Source organism: Lathyrus oleraceus, chromosome 3, assembly GCF_024323335.1.
Source record: "Lathyrus oleraceus cultivar Zhongwan6 chromosome 3, CAAS_Psat_ZW6_1.0, whole genome shotgun sequence".
Lineage (NCBI taxonomy): Eukaryota > Viridiplantae > Streptophyta > Magnoliopsida > Fabales > Fabaceae > Lathyrus > Lathyrus oleraceus.
Window position 1 is genome coordinate 130596657 of NC_066581.1, and position 25964 is coordinate 130622620.

General features: G+C 33.5%; 2 protein-coding genes across 3 annotated transcripts; one reads left to right on the forward strand and one right to left on the reverse strand.

Moving 5' to 3' along the window:
• The first annotated feature begins 6689 nt into the window (after positions 1 to 6689).
• On the forward strand, positions 6690 to 10560 carry LOC127125763 (E3 ubiquitin-protein ligase RZFP34). Its single transcript, XM_051054585.1, has 12 exons — positions 6690 to 6929; positions 7032 to 7119; positions 7208 to 7267; positions 8657 to 8689; positions 8827 to 8904; positions 8994 to 9037; positions 9142 to 9182; positions 9319 to 9401; positions 9496 to 9587; positions 9682 to 9751; positions 9885 to 9926; positions 10015 to 10560. The coding sequence occupies exons 1-12, from the start codon at positions 6856 to 6858 to the stop codon at positions 10159 to 10161; spliced, it is 852 nt and encodes a 283-aa protein (XP_050910542.1). The 5' UTR covers positions 6690 to 6855; the 3' UTR covers positions 10162 to 10560.
• An 8876-nt stretch (positions 10561 to 19436) lies between these two features.
• Positions 19437 to 23902, reverse strand: LOC127125764 (tryptophan synthase alpha chain). Of its 2 annotated transcripts, none has more exons than XM_051054586.1 (10): positions 23736 to 23902; positions 23172 to 23385; positions 22773 to 22919; positions 22629 to 22694; positions 21838 to 21946; positions 21393 to 21469; positions 20951 to 21028; positions 20184 to 20261; positions 19953 to 20012; positions 19437 to 19869 (listed from the first exon to the last, which is right to left on the reverse strand). In XM_051054586.1, the coding sequence occupies exons 2-10, from the start codon at positions 23355 to 23357 to the stop codon at positions 19735 to 19737; spliced, it is 936 nt and encodes a 311-aa protein (XP_050910543.1). In that variant the 5' UTR covers positions 23358 to 23385; positions 23736 to 23902; the 3' UTR covers positions 19437 to 19734. The 2 variants fall into 2 exon arrangements, with proteins under 2 accessions (XP_050910543.1, XP_050910544.1); XM_051054587.1 differs by having other exon boundaries at positions 23172 to 23382; positions 23736 to 23900.
• Positions 23903 to 25964: the final 2062 nt, after the last annotated feature.

Sequence of the window (25964 nt, forward strand, 5' to 3'; positions counted from 1 at the left end):
GTTATTTAATTTTTTTTTTTTAAAAAGCGCTATATTTTTTTATTTATTTTAGACAACCTGTATATTGAAGCAGTACACCTAAAACTGTATAATTTGAAGCCCTTTTTCACACATTGCATTCAACAAGCCTTATATACAACAATCCATACATATACAACAATCCACTGATATATAATCGTTTAACTTCTAAAGATTCTAAATATACAACCAATTCATAACTTAAAAAGAAATAAAACTAAATAGCAAAAGCATCTCTGAGATGTATGTTTTTTTTGCTAGCCGCAGTCTTCTTAGCAACAACCTCTTTTTGTTCAATATCAATAGCATGAACCTAAAATATCATAAAATTAGTTAGGTGAAGTATAAGATCAAGAATTAACATTTTCTATGCATAAATATCATATAATTGTGTTTATACCTTTTTTTTTATGCAACTGACTCGATTTGCTGTAATAAAAGCCATTTTACCTGTAATAAAGAAAACAATTAAAATCATTTGACCTGTACCTTTTTCACTAAGTTCTCTTTCTTTTCTTGGTTGGAATATGTTCTACATGTCTCTTAACAACACGGACGGTTGGATTGATCCAAACACCCTCATTATGATCATTTCTAATATATGAATCATTTGATATAATATTCTCATCTTGATCATTTCTGGTAAACGATTCAATCTCAACATCAATATCACCTTGATCTCCAGTGTTTTCATCAATTACTTTGTTGGAAAAAAGAACTATAGACCATTTCGTACTTTTCGGATCATTGACATAGAACACTTGTCTAGCTTGAGAGGCTAGAATAAAAGACTCATCTTTGTATCCCACCCTATTAAGATCCACTTGCAAAAATTCTGACTTATCCATTCGAATGCCGTTATTATTTTCAACCCACTTGAAACCAAATATAGGAATCTGAAACTTCTCATAATCAAACACCCAAATGCGCTCGATAACACCAAAATACGACAGATTTGCAAATTTGGGGTTTAAGTCCTTCACACTTGATATGTGCATTGCTTCAGCTACCACGGTGACACCACTATTCTGCATAGTACTTTTATCATCTTGTTCTTTGGTATAAAATGTGTATCCATTAATCGCGTATGCGCTATAAGAAAAAACATGGAAACTTGGACCATATGCTAAGCATCTCAACCTTTGTGTTATTGAAGCGGGATCTGAATAATACTTTGAATAAATATGATCCTTAAACCAAGGTATAAAACATCGATTGTGCTCTCGTACTATCCAATTTTCATTTCTATTGGGATTTAAACCTCGGAGAACATCCTTGTGAATTTCAACATACGGCTCAACCTCATTCTCATTGTGCAGAACATACAAATGCACTTGATCCCGTTCGACCCTTGATACTGCCACGATTTTATTTCCAATTAGATTTTTTCCTTCTTTACAAGCTGAGACTTGGGGAGTCCGATTGACTGAACATTAGACAAATATTCAGTACAAAACTCAATCGCTTCTTCAACAATGTATCTTTCAACCATACAACCTTCTGGTCGACTTCGGTTCTTCACGTACCCTTTTAATATTTTCATATAACGTTCAACAGGGTACATCCATCTCATATAAGCTGGTCCACACAATTGTGTCTCTTTCACAAGATGAACAACTAGATGTACCATTATGTCAAAAAATGATGGAGGAAAAAACATTTCAAGCTCACACAAAGTAATAACGATTTCTTTTTGCAACATTGGTAAGATCGCAGGATCAATCACCTTACTGCAAATTGACTTGAAGAAAGAACACAACTTAGTTATAGAGCTTCTTACTTTTTCTGGAAGAATAGAACGTATACCTATTGGGAGAAAATGTTCCATTATAACATGGCAATCATGGGTCTTTAAACTCTTTAACTTGAGGTCTTTCATAGACACAAGTCTTCTAATATCTGAAGAGTACCCTTCTGGAACTTTAACTTCACTTAGAAACTTACACAATGTTTGTTTCTCCTTTCTAGATAGAGTATAAGCAGCAGGCGGTAGATATGTTCGTTTTCCTTTCTTCAAGGGTCCTAATTCAGTTCTTATTCCCATCGCTATCAAGTCCTTTCTTGCCTTAAGGTCATCCTTAGACTTTCCTTGTATATTGAGTAACGTGCCAATAACACTTTCAAATACATTTTTTTCAATATGCATAACATCAAGAAAATGTCTCACATACAAGGACTTCCAATACGGCAATTCAAAAAAAACTGACCTCTTCTTCCACCCACTTTTGACAAGTGTGTAGGCAAAAGGCTTGCCAAACTGAGTATCCAAATCTTTCACCTTTTCAAAAATTTGATCACCCGTCAATATAGGTGGAGCTCTGCCTTGTTCTGTCTCTCCATTGAACGCCTTTCTCCATCCACGGTAGTGATGATTTGAATTTAAGAATCTCCGATGACCGAGAAAGACATTCTTCTGACCAAACTCCAAGCGCTTCCAATCTGTTATATCTTCACAAATAGGACACGCACATTGACCTTTTATGCTATACCCTGATAGATTTCCGTATGCTGGAAAATCATTAATTGTGCCAAACAACATCGCCCTCAAGTTGAAACTTTCTTTCCTATATCCATCATAAACCTCCACATCGGTCTCCCACAAAATCTTTAAATCTTCGATTAAGGGCTTCAAGTACACGTCTATGTCATTCCCTGGTTGTTTAGGTCCAGAAATCAACATAGACAACATCATGTACTTACGCTTCATACATAGCCATGGAGGTAGGTTATAAATCATAATAATCACAGGCCATGTACTGTGTGAGATACTCTGGATACCGTGTGGGTTCATTCCATCAGTAGATAATGCCAAGCGAAGGTTTCTTGATTCTTCTCCAAATTCAGGATAATCATTATCAATTTTCAACCACTGTGGTGAATCTGCCGGATGTCGATACTTTCCATCTATAATTCTTTCATCTGCATGCCAGGTCAAGTGTCTTGAATCGGTTTCACTACGAAACATGCGTCTAAATCTCGGAATAACAGGAAAATACCACAAGACTTTTGCTGGAGACAACTTGTTCTTATATCGCGAGACACCGCATTTAGGACACTCATTTAATGATGCATACTCATTTCAAAACAAAACGCAATCGTTTGGACATGCATGTATCTTATCATAGCTCATGCCAATAGAGCACAACATCTTTTTTGTCTCATATGTTCGATTGGGAAGAACATTATCCTCAGGAAGCATATCTTTCAAAAGGGCTAATAACTCTGTGAAACTTTTATCCGACCATCCATTGCCCGCCTTTAAGTTGTACAACTTTAATACCACAGACAATCTTGTGAATTTAGTGCAACCATCATACAAAGGTTTCTCTGCATCACTTACCAACCTCTCAAACATTTCGGGACAATCCTTAAGATCTCCTTCAAGTGCTTCTGCAATCTCTTTAACTCGATCACAATCGTACGTATCTGCGCCACTATAGTTTGAGGCATAGGTCGTACTATCCCCCGGTTCAACATTCTCGTTACTTTTCTCACCATGCAAATTCCAACATGTATAACTTCGATCAATTCCATGCCTCATTAGATGCGATGTCAACTGAACTGCGTCAACCCGTTTCCCATAACAACAACCCAAGCAAGGACATATCATTCTACTGGGGTCTTCGGCGTGCGTAACGCCAAACTTAACGAATTCTGATACCCCATTCTCGTACTCTCTCGACAATCGATTGGAAGACATCCATGTATTATCCATTACTAATTAGAATAAACAAAAAACAATTTCAGAAGAGAAACCAAAAATGGGATGAGACAAAACAATTTCGCTTTATTGAGTTAGTCTCTGTGCAGGGCATTCATGTCTCCAACAACAACCCAAAACCAAAACAATTTTGGTTTATTGAGTTAGTTTCTCAACATTTTCAGATATCTCTGACTTCAATAGCATGAGAATGTATGAACCATGCATTAAGCATTAGTGGTATGCACTAATTTGTAGCATAGTTATATATCATCATATAGTTTTTACAAAAGATAAACATTGACTAGAAAATATATATGTAGAATTGTATAATGGTCTAACTGAAAGCTAACAGAAGAATAGTCGACTCTAATTTACTCTATCAAATAACATCCATACCTAAACTTCTTAAGTTACTAGCTACGCTATGTATGCTAGAATAAATACACTCATAAGCTGCATAGTGTACCTTTGATTGGTAGAAGGTGTTTTAGATATTGCTGCCTCCTTTTTCTACATCGAGAAACAAATGGAACAGTTGGTGAAATTTAACCCATAATGCCTAGTCTCCATTGCTAGCATTGCAACACAATAATTATTGTTGAGAATACTCAATAAATGTATGAACCAAGAAAAATGAAACCAAAAATGAACAATAGCGAACGTCAGAAGAGAAACCAAGTAATATGAAGATTAGAAAAATACCTATGGTGTCAAAATCGAACAGCTAACAACGAATTAATAGAAGGAGGAAACGTCATAGATCTAACAGAGGTGGAAGGAGAACGCCTTAGAAGTAGCGAAAATCGTAGCAGTGAGAACCCTAACGTGAAAAAGAACGAAAATAACAGAGAGTGAAATAACAAAACGCGCAGTATGTTATAATTTTAATGTTTACTAAAGGGGACCTTAAAGGGCGCTTGTGGAAAAAAAGCGCCCTCTAAAGGGGGCCTAAGAGGGCGCTTATGAAAGCGCTCTCTAAGGCTTTCCAAAAGCGCTTTATAAACTGGAAATGCACATGGACTTATAGAGCGCTTTTTTAAAAGCGCCCTCTAAGGGTAACCTTAGAGGGCGCTTTCTAAAAAGCGCCCTGTATTGTTGTCCCTCTATCTCCTCCTTATTTTTTCGCTTCACCTTAGAGGGCGCTTTATTACAAAAGCGCCCTCTAAAGTGCGCTGTCTATTCCAGTTGTTCGCTCCTTATTTTTTCGCTTCACTTTAGAGTGCGCTTTTGTAATAAAGCGCCCTCTAAGGTGCGCTGTCTATTCCAGTTTTTGGCATAGTGAGCGCTTCTCGATTCGGAGATCTGAGGAGGCTGTGAATAATGGAGTTGGAAAGCGAATGCAAATTCGTGGAAAATGTATGAATCAAAGGTTGATTTGCTCTTGATTCAATGACCTAAGAAGGTTACGAATTGGTAAATCGGAGATTAATATATGAAATTAAAAGAATTCAGATCTAGAACTTTTATGCTCACTCGATGGTGTTGTGAAAAGAACATGTGTTTTGTGGAAATCGTAGGAATCAGAAGTCGATTCCCACAGACGGCGTCACTGCTCCGTTCAAGAACTAGAAATGGATGTAGTTAGAAAACTGGTGATCTTGAACGATGGCTCTCATCTCCTTTATGGTGGCGCATGGTGGACATGCATGTTTAGCACTTTAACGCCCAAGTCAGTTCAAGATTTAAGATGAGTGTAGTCAAAAGCGGAGATCAGATATTGTACTTTCCTCTTAGTGTGTGAACTGATTTTATACCTTGGGTCAAGTGGAATGGATTTGAGGTGGATTGGGCCTTAGTTATTTAGGCTTTTAGTCTATCTAAAACAGAAGGTTATTTGCTCAACTTTGTCTAAAAAAGGTATTGGTCTAGAAGATATTAAGACAATAAACAAAATTGGTTGTTGATCTCTTTGTTGGAAGTTATTGACGATTAATAAATCAATGGTATGCTTATTAGTAAATACTTCAGGAAAAAACCAATCATGTATCATATTTCTTCTTCAATATGACATGACATTAAGCATTTCTTTTCATTTCTTAAGGATCATAGTAGATGGCAGGTTGGTAATGGGAAGAACATTGACTTATGGACTAACAATTGGTTGGAAAAAAAATAAAGATTTACACATAGTATGGATATTCAATTTATACAAACTACTAAGGTCAATTCAATTATCCAATACATCAATTAGAATATTCCTCATGGGCTTATTCCTTTTGCCTCCTCAATTTTTTGAAAACATTTTGAATATTAACTTGTCATTTGATAATGTTATTGCTGATAAACCCATTTGCACAAGATCTCCAAATAATGATATATCTTTTAATGATGCCTACAATTGTATTATGAAGGATCATATTGAGTCTTATTGGGAAAATTTCATTTGACATCCCTACATACCACCTGCTTAGTCACTAGTGACTTAGAAACTAATGCACATGTTATTGCAATACAAGGCAACCTGATTCGAAGAGGAATGCATATGGTTTCGAGGTGCTCATTATGCAATCATGATGTGGAAACTACATACCACTTATTTCTTAAATGCATGTACACTTTACTTTTTTAGCATTGAACATTGATAGAACTAGTTACAAAAGCGTATTCAAATTTACTGGTAGAAGTTGAAGCTCTCAACTACAGAATCCGATCATGACTCTCATAATAATAATTATTTGGAAAATTTGACACATAATAAATGATATCATGTTTCAAAATGAAAAAATTGACTTTAATAGAAACATTATTTATGTTGAACAATTATTCTATATGACATCTACTTCTTTCAAGAACACATATACTCTTCAATTCATGAATTTAGAACTAGTAAATATCTTGACATCAAATATTGTTCTTCTCTCTTATTCAGAATCATATTATTTAATTAATATTTTTCTAATCATAATTGGGTTAAGTTTATCATTAGATAGTGAATGAAAGTATTAAAAAATTGTTAATTGTTGCATTGAAAATATGAATAAGTTTTATTTTCTGAATCCGATGGCGACGTGATGGCCATAGTTTATCTACTTTAACCGAACTTCCTCGTTATCAAATCAATTCAAAATCAATAGTCACTTTATTTCTTCTACCCACTCTCATCATTCTGAGCCATTCCATTTTCGAAGATCAAAATGGAACCTCATAACCACCATCTTCATGTTGATGTTGATGTCTCTTCATCTGAAATCGGTTCTGAGCATTACGGGTATTTCATAATTTCCTTCTCTTTTTTCGTAACAATCTATTTTATTTATCGAAATATCAACAAACCTGATTCATGAAATTATTATTATTGTTATGATTTGAGGTGCTCGCATTATAAAAGAAGATGCAAAATCTTAGCGCCGTGTTGCAATGAAATTTTCGATTGCAGACATTGCCATAACGAATCTAAGGTTCTTTAACATCTTCTCGTTATTATTATTCTTTCCTTTTCAATTATTCCAATACGACGTCGTTTTTAACTCTTTTCCTTTGCCGCAGAATTCGATTCATCTTCATTCTGAACATCGCCACGACATTCCTCGCCATCAAGTTAACAAGGTACGCACCTAACACTAGGAATTATTATTAACAACTACAAAATTTTCTCTAATCTTTCATTTAGTATCTACTTTTTTTAATTGTTTTGGATCATGATAAATATGCTTATATGAGTAAATGTTGTAAGTTTTTAAGATAAGAGGTGAAAATATTTAATTTTAAACAATGTCAAATACATACTATCGTCCTTTAATTTAAGTAGGTTGTTTTAAACAAATTAGTCATTTAAGTTTTTTTTTTTTTACAATTTAAATTTTTTGGTTATAAAAGTTTATATCAATAACTTTTAAGCACTTGTTACTAAAAAAAACTGACTTTTTTGTTATTTACCTTACATTAGAATTAGGGTCTCTCTTTGAGGGTCCAACATGGGATATATATAGCACATGGCTTTAAATTTTCACCGATTAAACGGCTGATAAAAAAGGTCTCTTAATAGATTTGTCATGGTCAGTGTAGTCAAGATTGAGTGTTGAGTCTTAAGATCTTACGTGTTTAAGTTGTCTTTTAGTGCTACGATTTAAAAAAAACTTTTTCGTGCACTTTGTAGTCAAGATCGAGTGATGGGTCTTAAGATCTTACGATCTTGACTATCATGATATGAGAATACATAATATCTTAGATGATTAGACTTGTTTGTTAGATTTATGTGTGTTTGTGTGTGTCAAATTACCATTTTACCCTTCGGTAAGATCTTAAGTGCCGTGCTACGATCCTAGTTTTACGATCTTTCACATGCCGTCTGATCCTAGTTAAGATCTCGTGCTTGACTACCTTGGTCACGGCTAAATAGGACCTCTAGTTATTTTGTTAAGGTTGAACGGTGGCTAACGGACCGCAAATTTTCTACAGATAAATTGTTGCTAATAAGGCTTCATAATAGATTTGTCTAACCTACGTAGGGCTTCCAAAAACTTAAGACGACTCTGGTAAGAATGATGTGTTTAACTCATCCTATGTGTACAAGCATTAAACTCTATGACTGAATTACATATTTCGAAACCCTTTTTACATTGATAAAGACACATAAATCCTTTCAAAGTTTGATAATAGATTAAGTCCTTACTTCACATTCTTCTTCTTCATGTATATCAATCACATAAATCCTTTCATAGGACTTGATGAATTAGATGTACATGAAGAATGATTAAACACATTGTTCTGGAAAAAATTAAAATAACAATTGCTTCAACTTTTTTGTAACAGAATTGCTTAAAAGGTTAACGACGTCTACTTTATACATGCTAAAAGGACTGACTTGTTATAAACGTCTAACTTAAAGGACCGCTTGATGTATCTGGTCTTTAAACAAACATGTCTGATCTTGAATGGAAAAGCTAGTATTTATTTACCACTGATGAGTATATTGTTTCTGCAATTCATTTTCAGGTCATCTGTTCCTTGTGTAGCACAGAGCAAGATGTAAGTGTTATACAAATGACGGTTTGCGATTGGTTCACACTATCAGTGCATCATAACTAATTTATTTTTGTATCAGCGCTGCAGCCATGAAACAGACACTTTTAATCCTTTTTTACATATATATTTGTACTTTGCAGGTTCAACAAGTTTGCATTCAATGCGGTGTTTGCATGGGTAGATACTTCTGCTCCAAATGCAAGTTCTTTGATGACGATGTTAGCTTCTTTTGTCTCACTTTATTCACAAGATCTTTAGTTTTTCCTTCTATGTTCTGCATAACTGAGTAGTTGTTTTTGTTTTCCAGGTATCGAAGAAACAATACCATTGTGATGAATGTGGCATATGCAGGTCTGAAATTTTCCTATTCTTTAATGCTAATTGTTACATTTTGGCAACCATAACTGCACTTTATCATTTGTATTTTGATGGTTTATGTTTTATAATAATCACAGAACTGGAGGCAAAGAGAACTTTTTCCACTGTAACAAATGTGGTAAGTTTTTCATTCAACATTACTTGTTGAAAACAACAAACCCTTTTATCTATGTCAATCCAGTGTTTAAACTTAGTGATTCTCTAACGAAATACCCTGGCAATTGTCATGAATCATGATCTCTTACTGTTGGTAGAATGTTGCTATTCATCGTCGATGAAGGATTCACACCATTGTATAGAAAAAGCAATGCATCACAATTGCCCGGTTTGCTTTGAGGTAATATTGGTAGAGCAAGATCCATGATTTTCTCATGGTAGATTTCTTTTTCAGATTGTAAAAGTCGATTAATCCATTATTTTCATCTGTGCAGTTTCTTTTCGATACAACAAAAGACATCACTGTATTGCCATGTGGTCACACCATACATTTGGGATGCGTGAGAGAAATGCAACAGCATTTCCAGTTAGTCTTATACACAACTAAAGGGTCTTCAATGGATATATGAATGTTGAGAATTACCATCTCTATCTTTATTTAAATATTCACAATTTTGCAGGTATTCATGCCCTGTTTGTTCAAAATCTTTTTGTGATATGTCGCGTGTGTGGGAGAAAATGGATGAGGAGGCAAGCCTTTATTTGCGTCATAATCTAGTTTACCAAGTTATCATAATTTACAATAATTTCATTTCTAAGTAGTTATTTGGTTCATTAATCAGATAAGCATAACCTTTAACCTATTTGCATCATAAAATTTCAGGTTGCATCAACACCTATGCCTGAAATGTATCAAAACAAAAAGGTATATGAATTTTACAAATGATATTTTCCTATTTCTGCCAAAGTGGTTAGCCTCCAAAACACTTAATGTATGTTATGTGTGACACAAGGTTTGGATTCTATGCAACGACTGCGGTGAAACATCTGAAGTAAGATATCATATTGTGGCACACAAGTGCCTTAGATGCAAGTCCTACAACACCAGAAAGACGCAATCTGCATCGTGCTTGTCAAGGATGGAGGAGATGGTTGAATGAACGACTCTTAAGATTAAGTTCGTGATGCTTATTTGAAACAGGTGTTGAATATTTCAATGTGATTTCGTTCTTGCGAGAACAAAAGCAATCGTGCAGAATAATCAGCCTCTAAGGATATATAAAACAGAGATGAAAGCTTATTGTTAAACTTGCATGAATGCAATTGCAAGGTTATCGTTTATGAGACGAGTGCTGACTGCACGAGGTTACTGCAGATTTGGGTCAAACTTAATGTACTTGACAAAATTCAAATTGTGATGATGTGCTAATTGCGTAGTGAATACAATTCACTGTCTCCTCAAATGCCTAATCCTAGCACAAAGAACTTAATCCTCGCGCGCACAATTTTTCTCAGACATGAGATTTGAATTTCTTTAAATAACAATTTGATTTTGGGCTTTTTTGGATATTTGATTTATTTTCGTCCAGAATATTAGTTGATATTGTTGGATTTGAGTTGTTTCATAAAAACCATCAACAAGAGCTATGATTTGTTGTATTTCAAATTCAAATTTAAATATCCAATTAAATCTGATTTGATCTTCAACAACTATTAAACAAATAACACAAACATTACTAAACAATATGCAATAAATATGATTGAATCTCAATCAAAAAATTTGCATCTAACAACATACATCATGGTTTGCTGTCAAAGGTCAGATGTTGCACTGCATACATCGTGGAACATCGTGTTCCACATGTTGCATAAGAATATTCAAGTTCTTTCTTCGTGAATGGTAAAAAAAATTTGAACAAAAACTGCAATAATATTTGTTGTTGTCAGAGACCGGATGTTGTAGCTCACATGTTGGAACATTATGTTTCACATATGTCCCTTCTGCACCAGAAACAACTTGATCATACTCCATATTATTTTGCATAATGCAGACAATCTAAAAGGAACAACAAACACCTAATATTTAAAGGTAAAATATTTATATCCACAAAATATTTTCAGATTTACAGTCATCTAATTATATTACATTTATTCATAATTGTGCTAAAGATATTTTAAAGATAAAAAAATATTTTGTAAAGAATTATGTTATTTTAAACATAAAAATATGGACCCAAATTTGTTAAAATATGGATCGAAGATGAATTTCTGATAATTTATAACGGTGATTCTGTATATGCATCTTTGGAATATCTCCTTAAAGCATTCGAGAGTTAATAACATTTGATAACAAGTGTCTCTAATTGATATTTTTTAGGTCATTTACACTAAAGATATATTAATACCATGCTAATTATAGTGATGTAATTCAAAAATGTCATATATAAATTCAAATTCAAACATTAATCAATTAATCAAAAATATTACCACGATACATAATTTGTTCAGAAAATACAATTGTTACCAAAATACATATAAAAATAAACTATCGTGTGTTTCTAACCCCTACTTCTCCTCTGCCACCGCTTGTACCCCCAAGGCATTTTGTGTCTCGAGTAAGATGGTTTGTAAAGCGGCCATACCAGGACTACCTTCTGCAATGTCTCCTCTCTCTATGGCATTTCTTGCAATCCTCGCAGTACAATACATATTAAAAATAGGTTTGATGTGTGGTCATCTCTAGTCTGCTTTTCTTCTAATATCTCCTGATGAGCAGGTTTAAGTGGTGCTCGTACGACATCTGGTGTCATGTAAGGATGTGACACTTGATAGAACCAATTGATGTAATTTTATGCATAAGCTCATGGATCAGGAACTGGCACACTGTGTGCCTCATCTGGTACCAGGTGACTATAGAAATCATCAAGTATGACATCAAGATCTCTGCGGCGGATTGTTAGAGGAGTAGACATGGAGGAATGTCTTAGAATAATCAGAAGAAACCCGAACTGGCGCATAACCTGCTCAGGCAGATGTGGATACATCAGACGCACCCACAAGCCAATCATTTAGAGTACAAAACTATGTCATCCAATGGACGCGCCTGACGGTGGCCTTCGTATGGACATATGTTGGGATATACGATCATGCATCAACCTGTTCTGGTTTTCAATCATTATTCCCACAAAACTGAAAATAATATCAAAATCAAGGCAAGTAAATTTCGAGATGCATCTCCATAAAAACAGAAAAGTAAAATCTAGGAAATTTCAGAGATGCATCTCCGTAAAACTGGAAAGGCAAAAAAATCCAGAAAAAATCGGAGATGTATCTTTGTAAAAATGTTCAATAGTAGAAAATCCAAAAGATGGAGACGATGCCCTAAACACCTACAAATTTGAATGCAACTGTAAGACTCCAATTTTGACCCTAAGATCCCTCATGCTATCTCTCATTTGCATTGGTTTTGGTATCACTTTGGTATCCTCCTTACTCCTTATTCATTGGATTTGCATTGGGAGAGATCACCAAGCACATTTGATTGTATCATACTTTATTTTTCTTTGTTTACTAACCAAAATACCAAAAATATGTCCATGTATAGCTTTGTTTCTTTTGTAGGTAGTGTGTGCATCCACCTATGCCTCATCAAGCTCACCACTAGGATTTGAGACCCTCATGACAAGAGATAAATTAAGGAATGATCCACAATGGTTCTAAACATCATATATGGATCCCCATGTTCTTAATTTATCATTTTGATCAAGAATTCATCAAGGGTTTGAAGCTTGTTTGTCTTGGAAGCCATAATTCATCTAGGTATCTTGTGTGACTTCCTCAACAAGAATATTTCAAGGAATACTTCATAATAAATCATCTTGTGCATATATGATTCTCCATGAGTCCCAAAGATCAAGATAACTTCAAGTTTGCAAGTTGATTCAAAGAGGTTAACCAGAGAAAGTCAACTGGTCAAAACTGGGGTTCCCTAGACCCTATCTCCTATACTATTTGTCATATGAAAATGATTCCAAGAGCATGGTTACTCTTTATGACATTCCAAACAACTTTCATGTTGACATCAAAAGCTAGTTTTGCTTGGAAAGTAATATTTTATGGGGAAATATTATAGATCATTTTGTTTGTGCCCTAGTTAGGAGGTCAACTTCCAAGGATAATAACTTGATCAATTTTTTTGAGATGAAGGTCATACAAGTTTCATGATCAAATTCAAAATGTCCTCTCCAACTTTGATTCTTTAAGAAATGTCAAAATCAACTTGCAAGGGCATGTGCCAAGAGGAAACATTATAGGTCATTTTGGGCCATCATCATTGAACAAGCAATTTTCCTCAACTTCTAAAATGCATAACTCCCTCTTGCCAAATCCAAATGATGTCAAATTTATGACCAGATTTAAAAGGGATGAAAGATCCACAACTTTGGTGAAGAAACCATTTTTATTTAGAGCTCATAGCAAAATTTATTCAAGGTGGAATAAATGGTCATTTGACTTGGTACTTAGAAGATTTTCAATTATGTTTGATTTCTCAAACTTCCACCTCAAAATTCATCATGATTCAAGTTCCAAATGGAAAAGTGTACAACATCAAAGTTGTTCCCCTTGATGTCACCTTTCCAAAAAGTCCAAGATCGCATAATTTGGACAAGGATTGAGGGACCTGCGTATGGTTCCTTTTACATAGGTTTGTTTTGGCAAGTTTTGAATTCAAATACCATTTCCTATTGCATGCTTACATGTTATTGTTTCAATACTCATTATGCACGAATTGGAGTGAGACTACATCATGAATTAGGCCCAAATCAATGCCCATGCATCCATGCATCAAGGTTGCTAAATTTGGCAAAATTTTCAAGTGTGTGAAAAGCAATGCATAACCCTATAAATACATGGCCATTGTGATCAGAATGGGGATCCCTTCTGCCCAAGCTTTGAAGCATTGCATCCCTAACCTCCATTAAAGGATAAACTTGAAGATTTCACTTGAAATCGAGTTTCAAATCTCCTTCTGTTTTGAGATTGAAACTCCAAGAATCCAAGCCTTTCTTTGATCCATTTCACTTCCTGCAAGCTTCTAGAGTCAAGCCAAGGCACATTAGAAGCAAGATCAAGCCAGATTCAAGCTACCCGAAGGTGAATTTTCAGAAACTTCGAGCCTTCGATTCTCTCTCAATTCTTCACCATTCTCTTTGAGTTTTGGTTGGTTGAAGTCCTACCAATGTAGGCTACACGATTGAGTTTCTTTGAGGTCAAATCGAAGCAATTAAGATCATGCACCTCAAATTTCAAATCCATGTATCTATTAATATACTTGGAATTGGATGAAATGGAGATCAGATTCGAGCTCCTGAGCATTTTTCCTTTAAAAACATGTCCTTACTTTTTATTTTGATGGTGGTTTGTGGTGGACCAGTCCGGTGAGGTCCACCGGAGAAGATGACCGGAGCTAGGGCCCCGGTGATGCGCTGGAACATCCCAGGCCATCTGTTCTCACATCCACGTTTTAATCCTAACCCTCCTTCCTGATTACCGCTCGTGTACACGCGTTGACTGTAAAACATGATGGAAGCACGCGCTTGGCCATCAGATCTGCCACCTCAACTAATGAGGGAGGTCTGATGACCCTTGTTTTTTCTCATTTATTTTAATTTCTAATTTTATTTTTAAATAGCCTTGTTTTGTTTAATTCATAATAAATCCACTTTTTATCCAAAAAAATATGGGACCTTCATCAAAAATCTTTAAATATTTTTCTCTTCCATATTTCGAATTGAAATTATTTTTTGGATTAATTTTGGTATTTTTCATGAATTAAATGTTTTTGTACATATTTTTAATTATTTTAAAATACTTCTGACTTTTCAGAAATTGTGAAATTTTTTGTCTAAGGTCCTTTGACCTTGTTTGACCTAGGATAAATCCCTTGGTCATTTATTCGGTGTTTTGAAGGGATTTGAGATTTTGTCCAAATTAAAATGCATTTTAATTCACTTTTAATTTGATTTTTAATTGATTAAATGTTTAAAAATTATGTTGAGCCATTTTTATGGCCTTGTGATGTTTGACTTTCTGTTTAGGTCTTGGTCATGGTTGATTTGACTTTTGTTTGATCAAAACCATTGGATTTAGGGGATTGATGAAATGTACATTTCATCTCCCAAAATGAATGGATGGTATTGATCAAATGAAATTCCTCTCACGGTCAATTTGTGTTTATATTTCCCCTTCCTTCTTCATCTACATCCCTATTCTTCCTCATTCCCTCATTTGACCAATGATTTCTCTAATGTCTAAATGCTAATTGAGTCATCAATGACCTTGTGTCAAATGAATCAATACAAGTCTGACTGAGATAGGTCTCTCCCATTTTCTTTTAGTGTGTGGTATGTTTTATGAGTTTGGTTCTTTGTACCAAATCTCTAACATGCATTAACACCTATATTTTTGTTGTCCGGTCTCAGATAGTTGTTACTTCTACATAAGTCCAATTACGATTGCTTAACATAAAGCTAAATTTGATCAAGAAGGCAGAGCATTCTAGTAAGTGAGATTGCAAGTCTCCCATTCTTCATGATATTGTGTGGAAACTTGACATTTTTTCCTTTCATGAGAGCTAGTGGCATACTTGTTGAATTATCCAAGTTGGATCCCTTCTCATGGAAGATGTCTTGGTTTAAGGATTCATACTTGTGAATGAATGGTTGAGTATTCTCCAAAGAATGACTTAATCAATTAAAACTCATCACTAACATTTGACTAACCATTGACTAACTTCTTAATTAATATTGCTTTACTTTCAAGTCATTTACTTTATACACTTTAAATTTCAAGTACCTTTACCATTCATTGTCATTTACATTTCATGCAATTTGTTTATGTTTCAAGTCATTTTCACTTTGCTCACTTGAGTCATATCTTGTGATTGTATATATTGTTTGCTTGCTTTTGTTTTGTTTGTGGTCTTGGGACCCTAAAACACCTAATAACAACAAAAACCCTAAAAAAAAATTGTTGGACTGTTGGGACTTGATCTGAACTTCTAGACTTAGGATTGGGCAACACTCCATATGCTAAAGGACTTGGCCAGTGCCAACATCTGAGACTGAACTATTCTTGACTGAGTCTTCATCTGATGCAAGACCTTGGATCTCTTTGATTCATTTGCTACTTTGTCTCTATGCTTAATTCTTATTTTGTTATTATCGTCTATGTCTAATATTTTGTTCTGAGTTGATCAAGGAATATTTCATTTGATACATTGGAAGACACTGAAGACTGCTAGCTATTGGAGTGCTTACTTGAATATGACTATCTTTATTTGATGTTTTGGTTTTCACTTGATGCTTGGATGTTGCTCATTGCTTATTTCTTATAGCATATCAAAGTCCAAAGGAAAATGAGTTTCTATATGACATTCTTCTCTGTTGGATTGCATCTCATTGGTCAGATCTTCTCAACTCTTAAACTTTTAATTTTTGCTTAGGGTAGTCTCTTCATCTCCTCCCACTTCTTAAATTTCAAAATATTTTTCCCCTTTCAAAAAACTTTATTTGCTTGTAATTTTAAACTTAGACATATTTTAATGATTAGAAACTTTGGCCTTATGTCATTCAATTTTCAAACATTTTCTTAAATCAAAACTTGTAAATGAACTTAACCATATTGACTTCAATTTCAAAAAGACAAAAAGAACTAACAACCCCATTCAAATCTTTGGTATTTTGTACCTCTTTTTCTTGTTAAACTTTTTGTTAAAATTAATTCACCAACTTCCTTGAAATTTTTACCACGAACTACGGGGTTTTGATCCCTCATTTTCATGTTGGTACGTAGGCATAAGACCGAAGGTCTTGTCAAACATAAAAATATAATTAATGAATTCTTTTCTCACCCCCACACTCTATATTTTATCAAACATCTTTTATATCTCAAAAACATATGCACACAAAAAGGACTTCCTAGGAGTACCTAGAACACTTTGGATGCTAACACCTTCCCTCTGTGTAACCAACCCCCTTACCTGTAATCTCTGACATTTTATTAGTTTTGATTCGAAAACTCCTTATCTTTGGATTTTTTTCGTACTTTTCCCTTTTCCTTTAGAGACACTAAAAGCGCAGTGGCGACTCTGATTTTATTGACGTCAAGTTTATCCATAGTTTGATGGTCGTGAATTTACCGCTATAGTAATTACAAATCAAAGCATTTTAAATAACCTATTTTACCTAATACATACAACACAACTCAAAAATAGAAATGAAATCAGAAACTTATAGATTGAGAGTTGTTGTGCGAAAGCTTGAATGGAGTGAATGGAATCTACTGTGATTGATTGAGATTGATTACAATGCAGTTGAAGTAGTGTTGAAGCTTGAAAAATGGCACACTTGAATTTTGCTCAGAGCTTTTACGAAAGAGTTTATGAAAATGTAATAAATGAAGAAGAAAGTGGGAAGGTTTTGGTACGAGGTATATGAATTAAAACTCGACCGGAGATGCATCTCCGTAAAACTCACCGAACCTAAAATTCAGTATTTTGAATTAAGGATAATTACGAAGATGCATCTCCAAAAATATTTTCGGACAAAATGGAGGTGGTTCACTCACTCAAACTTTGAGAGTGCGTAATTTGGATGAGTCCAAAAATATATTTCAAAATCTATTGATTTTTTTGAGAGTTTTCCCTATGATGGACTAGACCTCACGGTGGATAAAGTTAGGGGTGTTCGTGGTTCATGAATTGAATTGAACCGAACCATATTAATGGTTCAATCCAGTTTTTAAAAACCACTTTAGCAAAAAGTGGTTAATCTGTTTAATCAATTCAATTCGGTTTAAAACCAATTCAGAACTGGTTCATAATTTTAAACCAGTTTAATTTATTTAAACCAGTTTAAAACCAATTTTTTAAAAAATTAGATTAATTTTTTCACCAAATTCCAAACTGGTTTTTTTATATATTTAAAAAAACTGTTTCTTTTTTGTTTTTATAATAAAATTAAATTTAAAAATTGAATTCAAATCTGGATTTTTTAAAAATTGTTTCTTTTTTGTTTTTAAAAAAATTGAATTCATATTCATCACAGCGAATGCCACAGCCGACAACTTTTTCTGCTATGCACTTATATCATATCAGAACATTTGACTTCACATTTAAAAACACTACATAAACTTGTGATTACAAAAAGAATCAAAAATAAAAAGGTGTTATTGTATCAGTTTTAGTATATACTCCGTATTAGAAATCTTGGTACGTATTTGGATTCATAAGTCTTAATATAGAAACATTGATCTTGATATATTTAGAATTTTTCAATTAGAATTGACATTGATTATTTAATTTTATTTAACATTTAATAATCATTTATTAAACTATATATATAATGTGAAATTGATTTTGATATATATAAGCATTTAATAGAAGGTAAAATATATAGAAACAGTTATATATAAACATTTAATAGAAGGTAAAATATATAGAAACAGTTATGAATCATTTTGAAATCGATTCAAAACAAATAGAAGGTGAAATTGAAATTGATGTTGAGTTTGAATTGGAAAGAAGATGATTTAGGGTTCATATTTCATATTTGGGGAAGAACACGTAATGTGAAAATGAAAATGTTATGATAATAGTAACTGACTAAAAAATATTAAAAGATTATAATTAAAATATTTATCATTTTAATATAATGATTTATTAAGTTTATTGAATTTGAGAAATAATAGTATTTATATTTTAGATAAAATTGTGGAAAGAGTTTATAAGAGTTTAAACTGGTTTTTAAATTCAATTAGATTAACTGAATTGGTTAAAATAAACAATTCAATTTACTAACCATTTAAATGGTTTAAGTTTTTTATGGTTCAATTCAGTTCAGATTAAGTATTTGGATCAGTTAACTAAATTTTTGAACACCCCTAGATAAAGTAAATACCCAAATTTATTTTAGTAAGGAACATGTCAATTCTCATAATTTAAAATGCACAGAAACTTATCTTATAGGCACCTCCTCTTTAAATATGCTACGTACTCCAATTTCTTCTACACCAGCCATTTTCTAAGGTGACATTCCTAAAAACACACCACTGTTTTTTTTCTTCTACTTGTGCCCAGAAAAAATTCTTCAACTCTTTCTCCTTAGCCACCTATTCATAATCTGTATTTTATACATATTCAATTGACATATCACTAATAAACTTTGATGATAACTTTACCCATCTTAAAAGTTAGGTATTAATCCCTACAACTAATTCTTTAATGTCATATGAGGTATTTGTCTTATATGAACTTCTAAAGTCTAAATGAATTCAAACTTGCTACTACTATTTTTCTTTAGCTGCATAGTACCAAAATTTATTGAAATAACTTCATAGCTGAAATTTATGAATTATTCAAAACTAAACATGCAACTTGGTCAATATTTTATGTCATTTATCATCACTGTATTAACTCATCTTTGCAAGTTTTTCTAACAAATCATTGATATATAACCCTAGCAAAACACCACTTGCTAAACATCTTAAACTCGTTCCAACTTAAACTAAAATCATAAATTCTCCCCGCATATCTAGTTATTATATAGTTTGTCAAAACTGTATATAGGAATAAAAAAGAACAGATCCTTATTCAATCCATTATCTATGAAGACAACAACTACTAGAATGGATCAACAAAAATACTACAAGTCTGTGCTCATCCAGACATAATTTCAATCAAGTGCTGATTTTAAGGAGCGGGTGAAAATTTCCAGTTCTTTCAATCCTTCTTGGGGAGATTTGGCATCGCCGAGCACCTTCACAATAGCACTGCCAACAATCACGCCATCAGCTCCCCATCCCGCTAACTGTAACAAATTATTTGATTGATTAATTATTTAACCAAATTTAAGTAGAAGCATACTGAAATAAATATGGACAAAGTACTTGCCTGCTTCACATGTTCAGGTGTTGATATTCCAAAACCAACTGCCACGGGCTTTGTTGTTGCCTTAATTTAAAAAAATAAAAACAATTCAGTAAAGAGCAAATGAGTATTATTTTAACTTAATTTGAACCATTTAATCTTCATCTAGTAACTTCAATCTCATGGCTCTAGTAACTGCATTATATTTAGGCATCATTCAATCCAAAACCCTTCTCAGAATGAACAGAGACAAACCTCTTTGATGTCCCGCAGAAGGGCCTGAACTTTAGCACTAACTGACGCTCGGGCTCCAGTCACCCCCACGGAGCTCACCTATAAATTAAATCAACAAATGGTCAATGGCATTTAGCAGCGCCGCACATTGATTTAAGAAAGTTGTGCGAGATATTTTTGGTTTTCAGTGTATTCTATTTCTCAAAACTTGGCACTAAGGTGATTTGTAGTCACTGTCAATTTCCTAACCCAATTTTACATGTGAGCTAAATAATTTGTTTGAAAATAAATCTTTTGATTAATCTTAAAAAATAAAAATATATAAATTTTTTGAAGACTTCAACATTTAGTAAAATAAGCAAAGCTAAACAACTTTGTAAAAAGTTATTTAAACAAACCTAAACTATGTATGGCCATTTCACAAAAGAATGTAAAAGCGGACATCCATTTTAATGCTCGAGAACGAACAGAGAAGCTAGAAATTATTCTGATTTCATCGGACTAGAAGCAGAAGAAAATATGCTTTCTAGTAGCAGGATGGCAATCAGTTGGTGGTGAATAGCTCATTAATCTAGTACACACAATTAAACTAGTATCTGTTAAAAATTAGTGAAACACAAGTATGCAGATATCAAATTTTAACTGTTTTTGGAAATAGTGAGAAAGAAATCATGTAGAAAATCACGGACCATACACTAAAAATAAGACTGTAGCAGGTCCAAAGTTCATATAAGACCTAAGAAAAAGAACCAGAAAAAGAAGATAGTATGATTGACAAAAGCTCTTACAAGATACACAAATCCTTCTGCAGCGTCAACAATGGCTTTCATTCGGTTTGCTGGAGTGGTGGGTGTTGTGAGAAGTACCTTAATGACATCAAAGAAGCAAATATACAAAATCAACAAATTATAGACATGTGCACATAGATTAATTTAGCCCCACAAAAAAGAAACATATTTGAAAATGTTAAACAAAATATGCCACCATCATATTTTAATTGATTATGAAAGAATTCTGTTATGTTTCATAGCAAAAATTCATTGGTCCAATCATCACTATGCCTCCTTTGTTATGTCTAAGGACGTCTTAATTTCATGTTTATAAATTCATATTGCAAACCAGTAAAATAACGTGTACAGTTATTTCTCTATCATTATGATCAACAATATAAGAATATCCACCTGAAAAATCCATAAACAACGTACAAGAAAATTACAAAGGTAGGCATACCAGTTCAATTCCATTCTTCTTAGCTTCTTCCCTTAACATTTTTGTCTCCTCCAGAGGAACATCGGGGACTACAAGCCCTGTATATATATGGAAAAGAAAAAAAAATTATCTTGATGAAAGCAACACAAACAAAATTTTATTTTATTAGTAATACTAATATCAATGTGGACTTGACCAATAAAGAAACCTTAGCCAAGATTTGGCAGGAAAGTGTTGAGATGCTTGCTTTTTTTAAAATGATAGTATAATACCAAAACCAAAAAAATCAGATTTTAAGTATACCACATGGCATACGAATTTGGAACAGTTTCCAGATCCAGTCAATACATTTTACAACATTGTTTATCATACAGCATGTTTTGAAAATAGACCAAAACTAGTGAAGCACAATGTAATCTGAATATACTATGCTATTTGTCAAACCATTAATTCAGTTGAGTCTCACCATGTACACCGGTGTCTCTTACAGTGGCCATAAATTTCCCCGTACCACGCTTAAGTATAGGGTTGTAATATGTAAACAGTGCAATCGGAGTAGATAAATGCGGAATAACCTGCCAAATCAACCACTGAGAATGATAACCAGTTCATGAATCCAAGGGAAGATATGTTTCAAAAAGCAATAAAAAGGTTTCTGAACTCCTCCTAATTAGAATAATAGTTTCAACTAGATAATAATGCACACACAAAAATATCCTGCCAACTGTTCAAAATGGTAGAATATATCATGGTATCGTGAGTTCAAATATGATGAATGGAATGAAATGAACAGATGAAGTTCAGACAAAAGAAACAAACTGTCGTTAAAACATACGCATGCAGTGTGCACCCTCATTATGAACAATAAGTATTGGGTATTAATTATCTATCTATCCATCTTACTATCTTACATTATAAAAACTGACGCAATTTATATATGTTTACGAGACACAAGTGCATCATTACTGTTTGCAAAAGTAGGGTTTGTTCAAGTAATTTTTTCCTATAGGTGAGGGCGTAAAAGTGAGCCCTTCGACTTCAACTACAAGAACAATGATGGAGGATAGGCATTAGTGGCTCAATCTTGGTAACAAATTGGCAAATTATGATATTTGTGCAGCTAAAATGTAAATTAAGAAAATGAGAGGAAATTATAGTAAATGATCTGCGAACGAAAATCAATATTTGAAGCATATCCACCTCCTGGGAGTTTATGACAGTGATCATTAATAAATGGCAAACATTCCATCAAGTTACCTCCTTCAACATAGCAATAATTGAATCAAAATTAGTCCCCCTTGCTAAAGCTCGCGTAGCAGCAGCCTGAACAGAAAGACACATCAGTTTGATTTGAGAATAAGACAGTGCTAAATATCACTCAAATAGGAAGAAGAATCAAACCTGGATAACAGGTCCATCTGCCAAAGGATCAGAGTAAGGAACACCGAGCTCAATAATGTCACATCCACATGAATCAAGCACCTTGAGTGCTTCTGCTGTGGTTGAAAGATCGGGATCACCAGCTGTGACGTATGGGATTAAAGCCACCTTCACACAAACAAATATCCTTCTTAGAAAATAATCACTTCAATTCAAGAATTAAAAGTATTCCGATCCATTCATCTCTGTGCAATAAATTAAATTGGCATTGTACAAAGTATCTTTAAGACTATAACCATAGTTAGTAATCTATTATAAGCATTGAAAATGGACTAATTAAAACAATAAGCAAAGTACATTACTATATGCAAATTGAAGAGAGCCCAACTAGGGTTAAAGTGCATTACTATAAGCACTCACTTTTCCTTGTTCCTTCAGCCTTTTGAATGTTTCTGAGAGTCCAACTGTTTCCATGGTCTTGATAGCAGCGACCGGAGTGATTCTTTTAACTGAAACTATAGTTTTCTTGGAGGAAAAACTGACCCGGAAACTGTTCTCGGGTTTGTTCAATTGCAAGAAGCAAGATGATTTAAATGCAATGGCCATAAAAAAACCACCTTTCTTCCCAATTCTACTGAAAAAAACACAAAAATGTTATTACATTAGAATGAGAAAATGAATCTTTGTGATAAACAACTATCTAACCACAAATATCCTATTTTTGTTTGTATTGGATTGGAATTGCTACTGAATCAACTAAGAGTGCGTTTCATTTCACAATAGATTGAATCAAGAAATGTGAATGAATTATGTGAAAATACAATGATAGATTTTGTATTAGTTGAAAAATTGACACTAATTTTTGAATCAGACGAAAATCACTCGCGCGCCGCTATAGGGCGGAATGGTGGAAAGTGTGACTATGCTACGATGCAATGCTCTCGCGTGGCGCACCATGAGAGAGAAAGGGGAAAAGAGTTAAACCTGGACGACTGCCGGACTGTTTCTGGCCGCCGAGGACTTAGTTCAGCTGGGTTTTCCGGCGAGTTGAGTTGAGTGCGACTCCACCTTGTGTTTCAGACACTACAGTGACTGTATTTTGTTTTATACAATAAGATAAGCTCAAAAATTTGGTAGATTTAGGAAAGAATAAATAATAGAAATAAATTTTAGATTTATGGATTAAATAAATTTTTTATCTTTTAAACATATAAATAGCGATTTTAATTATTAATTCCTCTAAAAAATTATTTTTAAATATTAATTTTTTAAAAAAATTATCCATATAATTAGTTTCGGACACGCTAATGGATGTTTAGGTGATAAGACAAGTGAATTAGAAAATATTTTTTTTAACTAAAATATTTTTTATTTTTTCAGGATTACCATGTGGATGCTTACGTGTTTTCTATGTTAATAAAAACCTTAAAACTCAAAGAAAATTCCTAATTTTCTATATTTCACTCTCATCCATTTTCTTCACTCACATATTCTGAAGTTGTGGTCCCAAAACAAAACTCCATTGAAGACGCATTGAAGCACATGGTCCCAACAACTTTGACGTTCTTCGAATTTCATTACTTGTGGTCCCAACATTGATGAAACTTGCTTTGAATCAAAATTGTGTTTGTTGCGGTCCCAACATTAAGGTTAGTCTCACATGTGCTATTGTGTGTTATGCTTGGCTATATTATGATTTGATTATGTTCTCGAATATTTATGTCTTTACTACGCCTCAATTGCTTTGAAATCATTGCATGTTTGTTTTGTTGTGTTGACAGTAAACATTTATGGTTTTGTCTTTGACTATGAATGTAATGTCTAATTTACCCTCTTTCATATTTGTAATGTACAAGATATGGGGTTATTTAAGGTGGTATTTTACGCCAAAGATTCATTTGTAAAGGATGCAAGGTTAAGGTATGAGGGCGAGGATGTTTATGTTTTCAGTGGGTAAGGATCTGATTTTTGGTCCTTCTTTCAAGCCTGTGACTTAATTAAGCGGATTGACTCATCTTTTAACCTTGATGATATGAAATTATGGTGGAAACGTGAAAAGGATTGTCTTGAAAAAGATCTAAAACCCTTTAGTAATGATGAGGATGCAACAATGTTAGCTTTGTTTGTTGAGAAGAATAATTGTGATGTTGAAATGTATACAGAGCCAAGATTATCAATGAGTGAGAAGACTTATATGAAGAGGTTAATAGAGAAACAAAAAGGACATGAAAGTGTTGAGGAAAATGAAAGTCCTGAGGACAGCGAATCAAGTCTGCTGTCAGAACTTTCACTGGTGCAAAACCAAAAGTGCCTAAGTCTGCTGTCAGAACTTGCATTGGTCCAAGACAAAAATTGCCTAAGTCTACTGTCAAACCTATGCAAACTAATACCAACAAGGAAAAAGGCTAAGCATCTACGTACAAGCCAAGTATGAGTGATCCTATAAGTTACCAACTTATACCAACTGCACTTGTTTAGTGTTTTATGTTAATTAGTTTAGTAACATTATGTTGTCATAACAGGTGAAAATTATGATACCACCAAGGAAAAAGGCCAAGCATGTTGAAATTTCAAAAAGAAATAATGATAGACTTGGGACTCTGAAAACACGTGACATTGTAGGACCTAAGAAGCATGCAGAGGATCCATTTGTGATTCCTGAGGAAGACATAAGTGTTGGCAGTGCTAGGGGAAGAAGACTTGGAATGACATCCAAAAGAGTTTGACATCAGTGAATTTGTGTTATGAAACTTATGTATTATTTTGATTAGGACATCAATATTATGTCATATGAACCTTATGTACTATTTTGTTTGGAACACTTATCGTATGTAATATCAAACTTAAGTATTGTTTTGTTTGGAACATCAAACTTATGTATTGTGGTGACTTTCTGTTATGAGATTTGTAGTTTGGAACATCAATCTTGCCAATTACTATCATCAATGTTTTGTATTATTTCATAAGGTAATTAACATTATGTGCAATCAAGTTACAACCAATTTTTTCCAATTTATGCAAAATGTGTCAACTTGTTAACATTATGTACACCAATTTAGACTTTCATATGCAAATTAAAACAAACTATTTCAATACATTTAATTAATAATACAAGCCCAAAATACATCACATATATTAGCAAAACAAACCCAAAATGCACATTAATCAGTTCAGTACATTGTAAACTCTTCCTTAACCTTACAAATTCAAAAA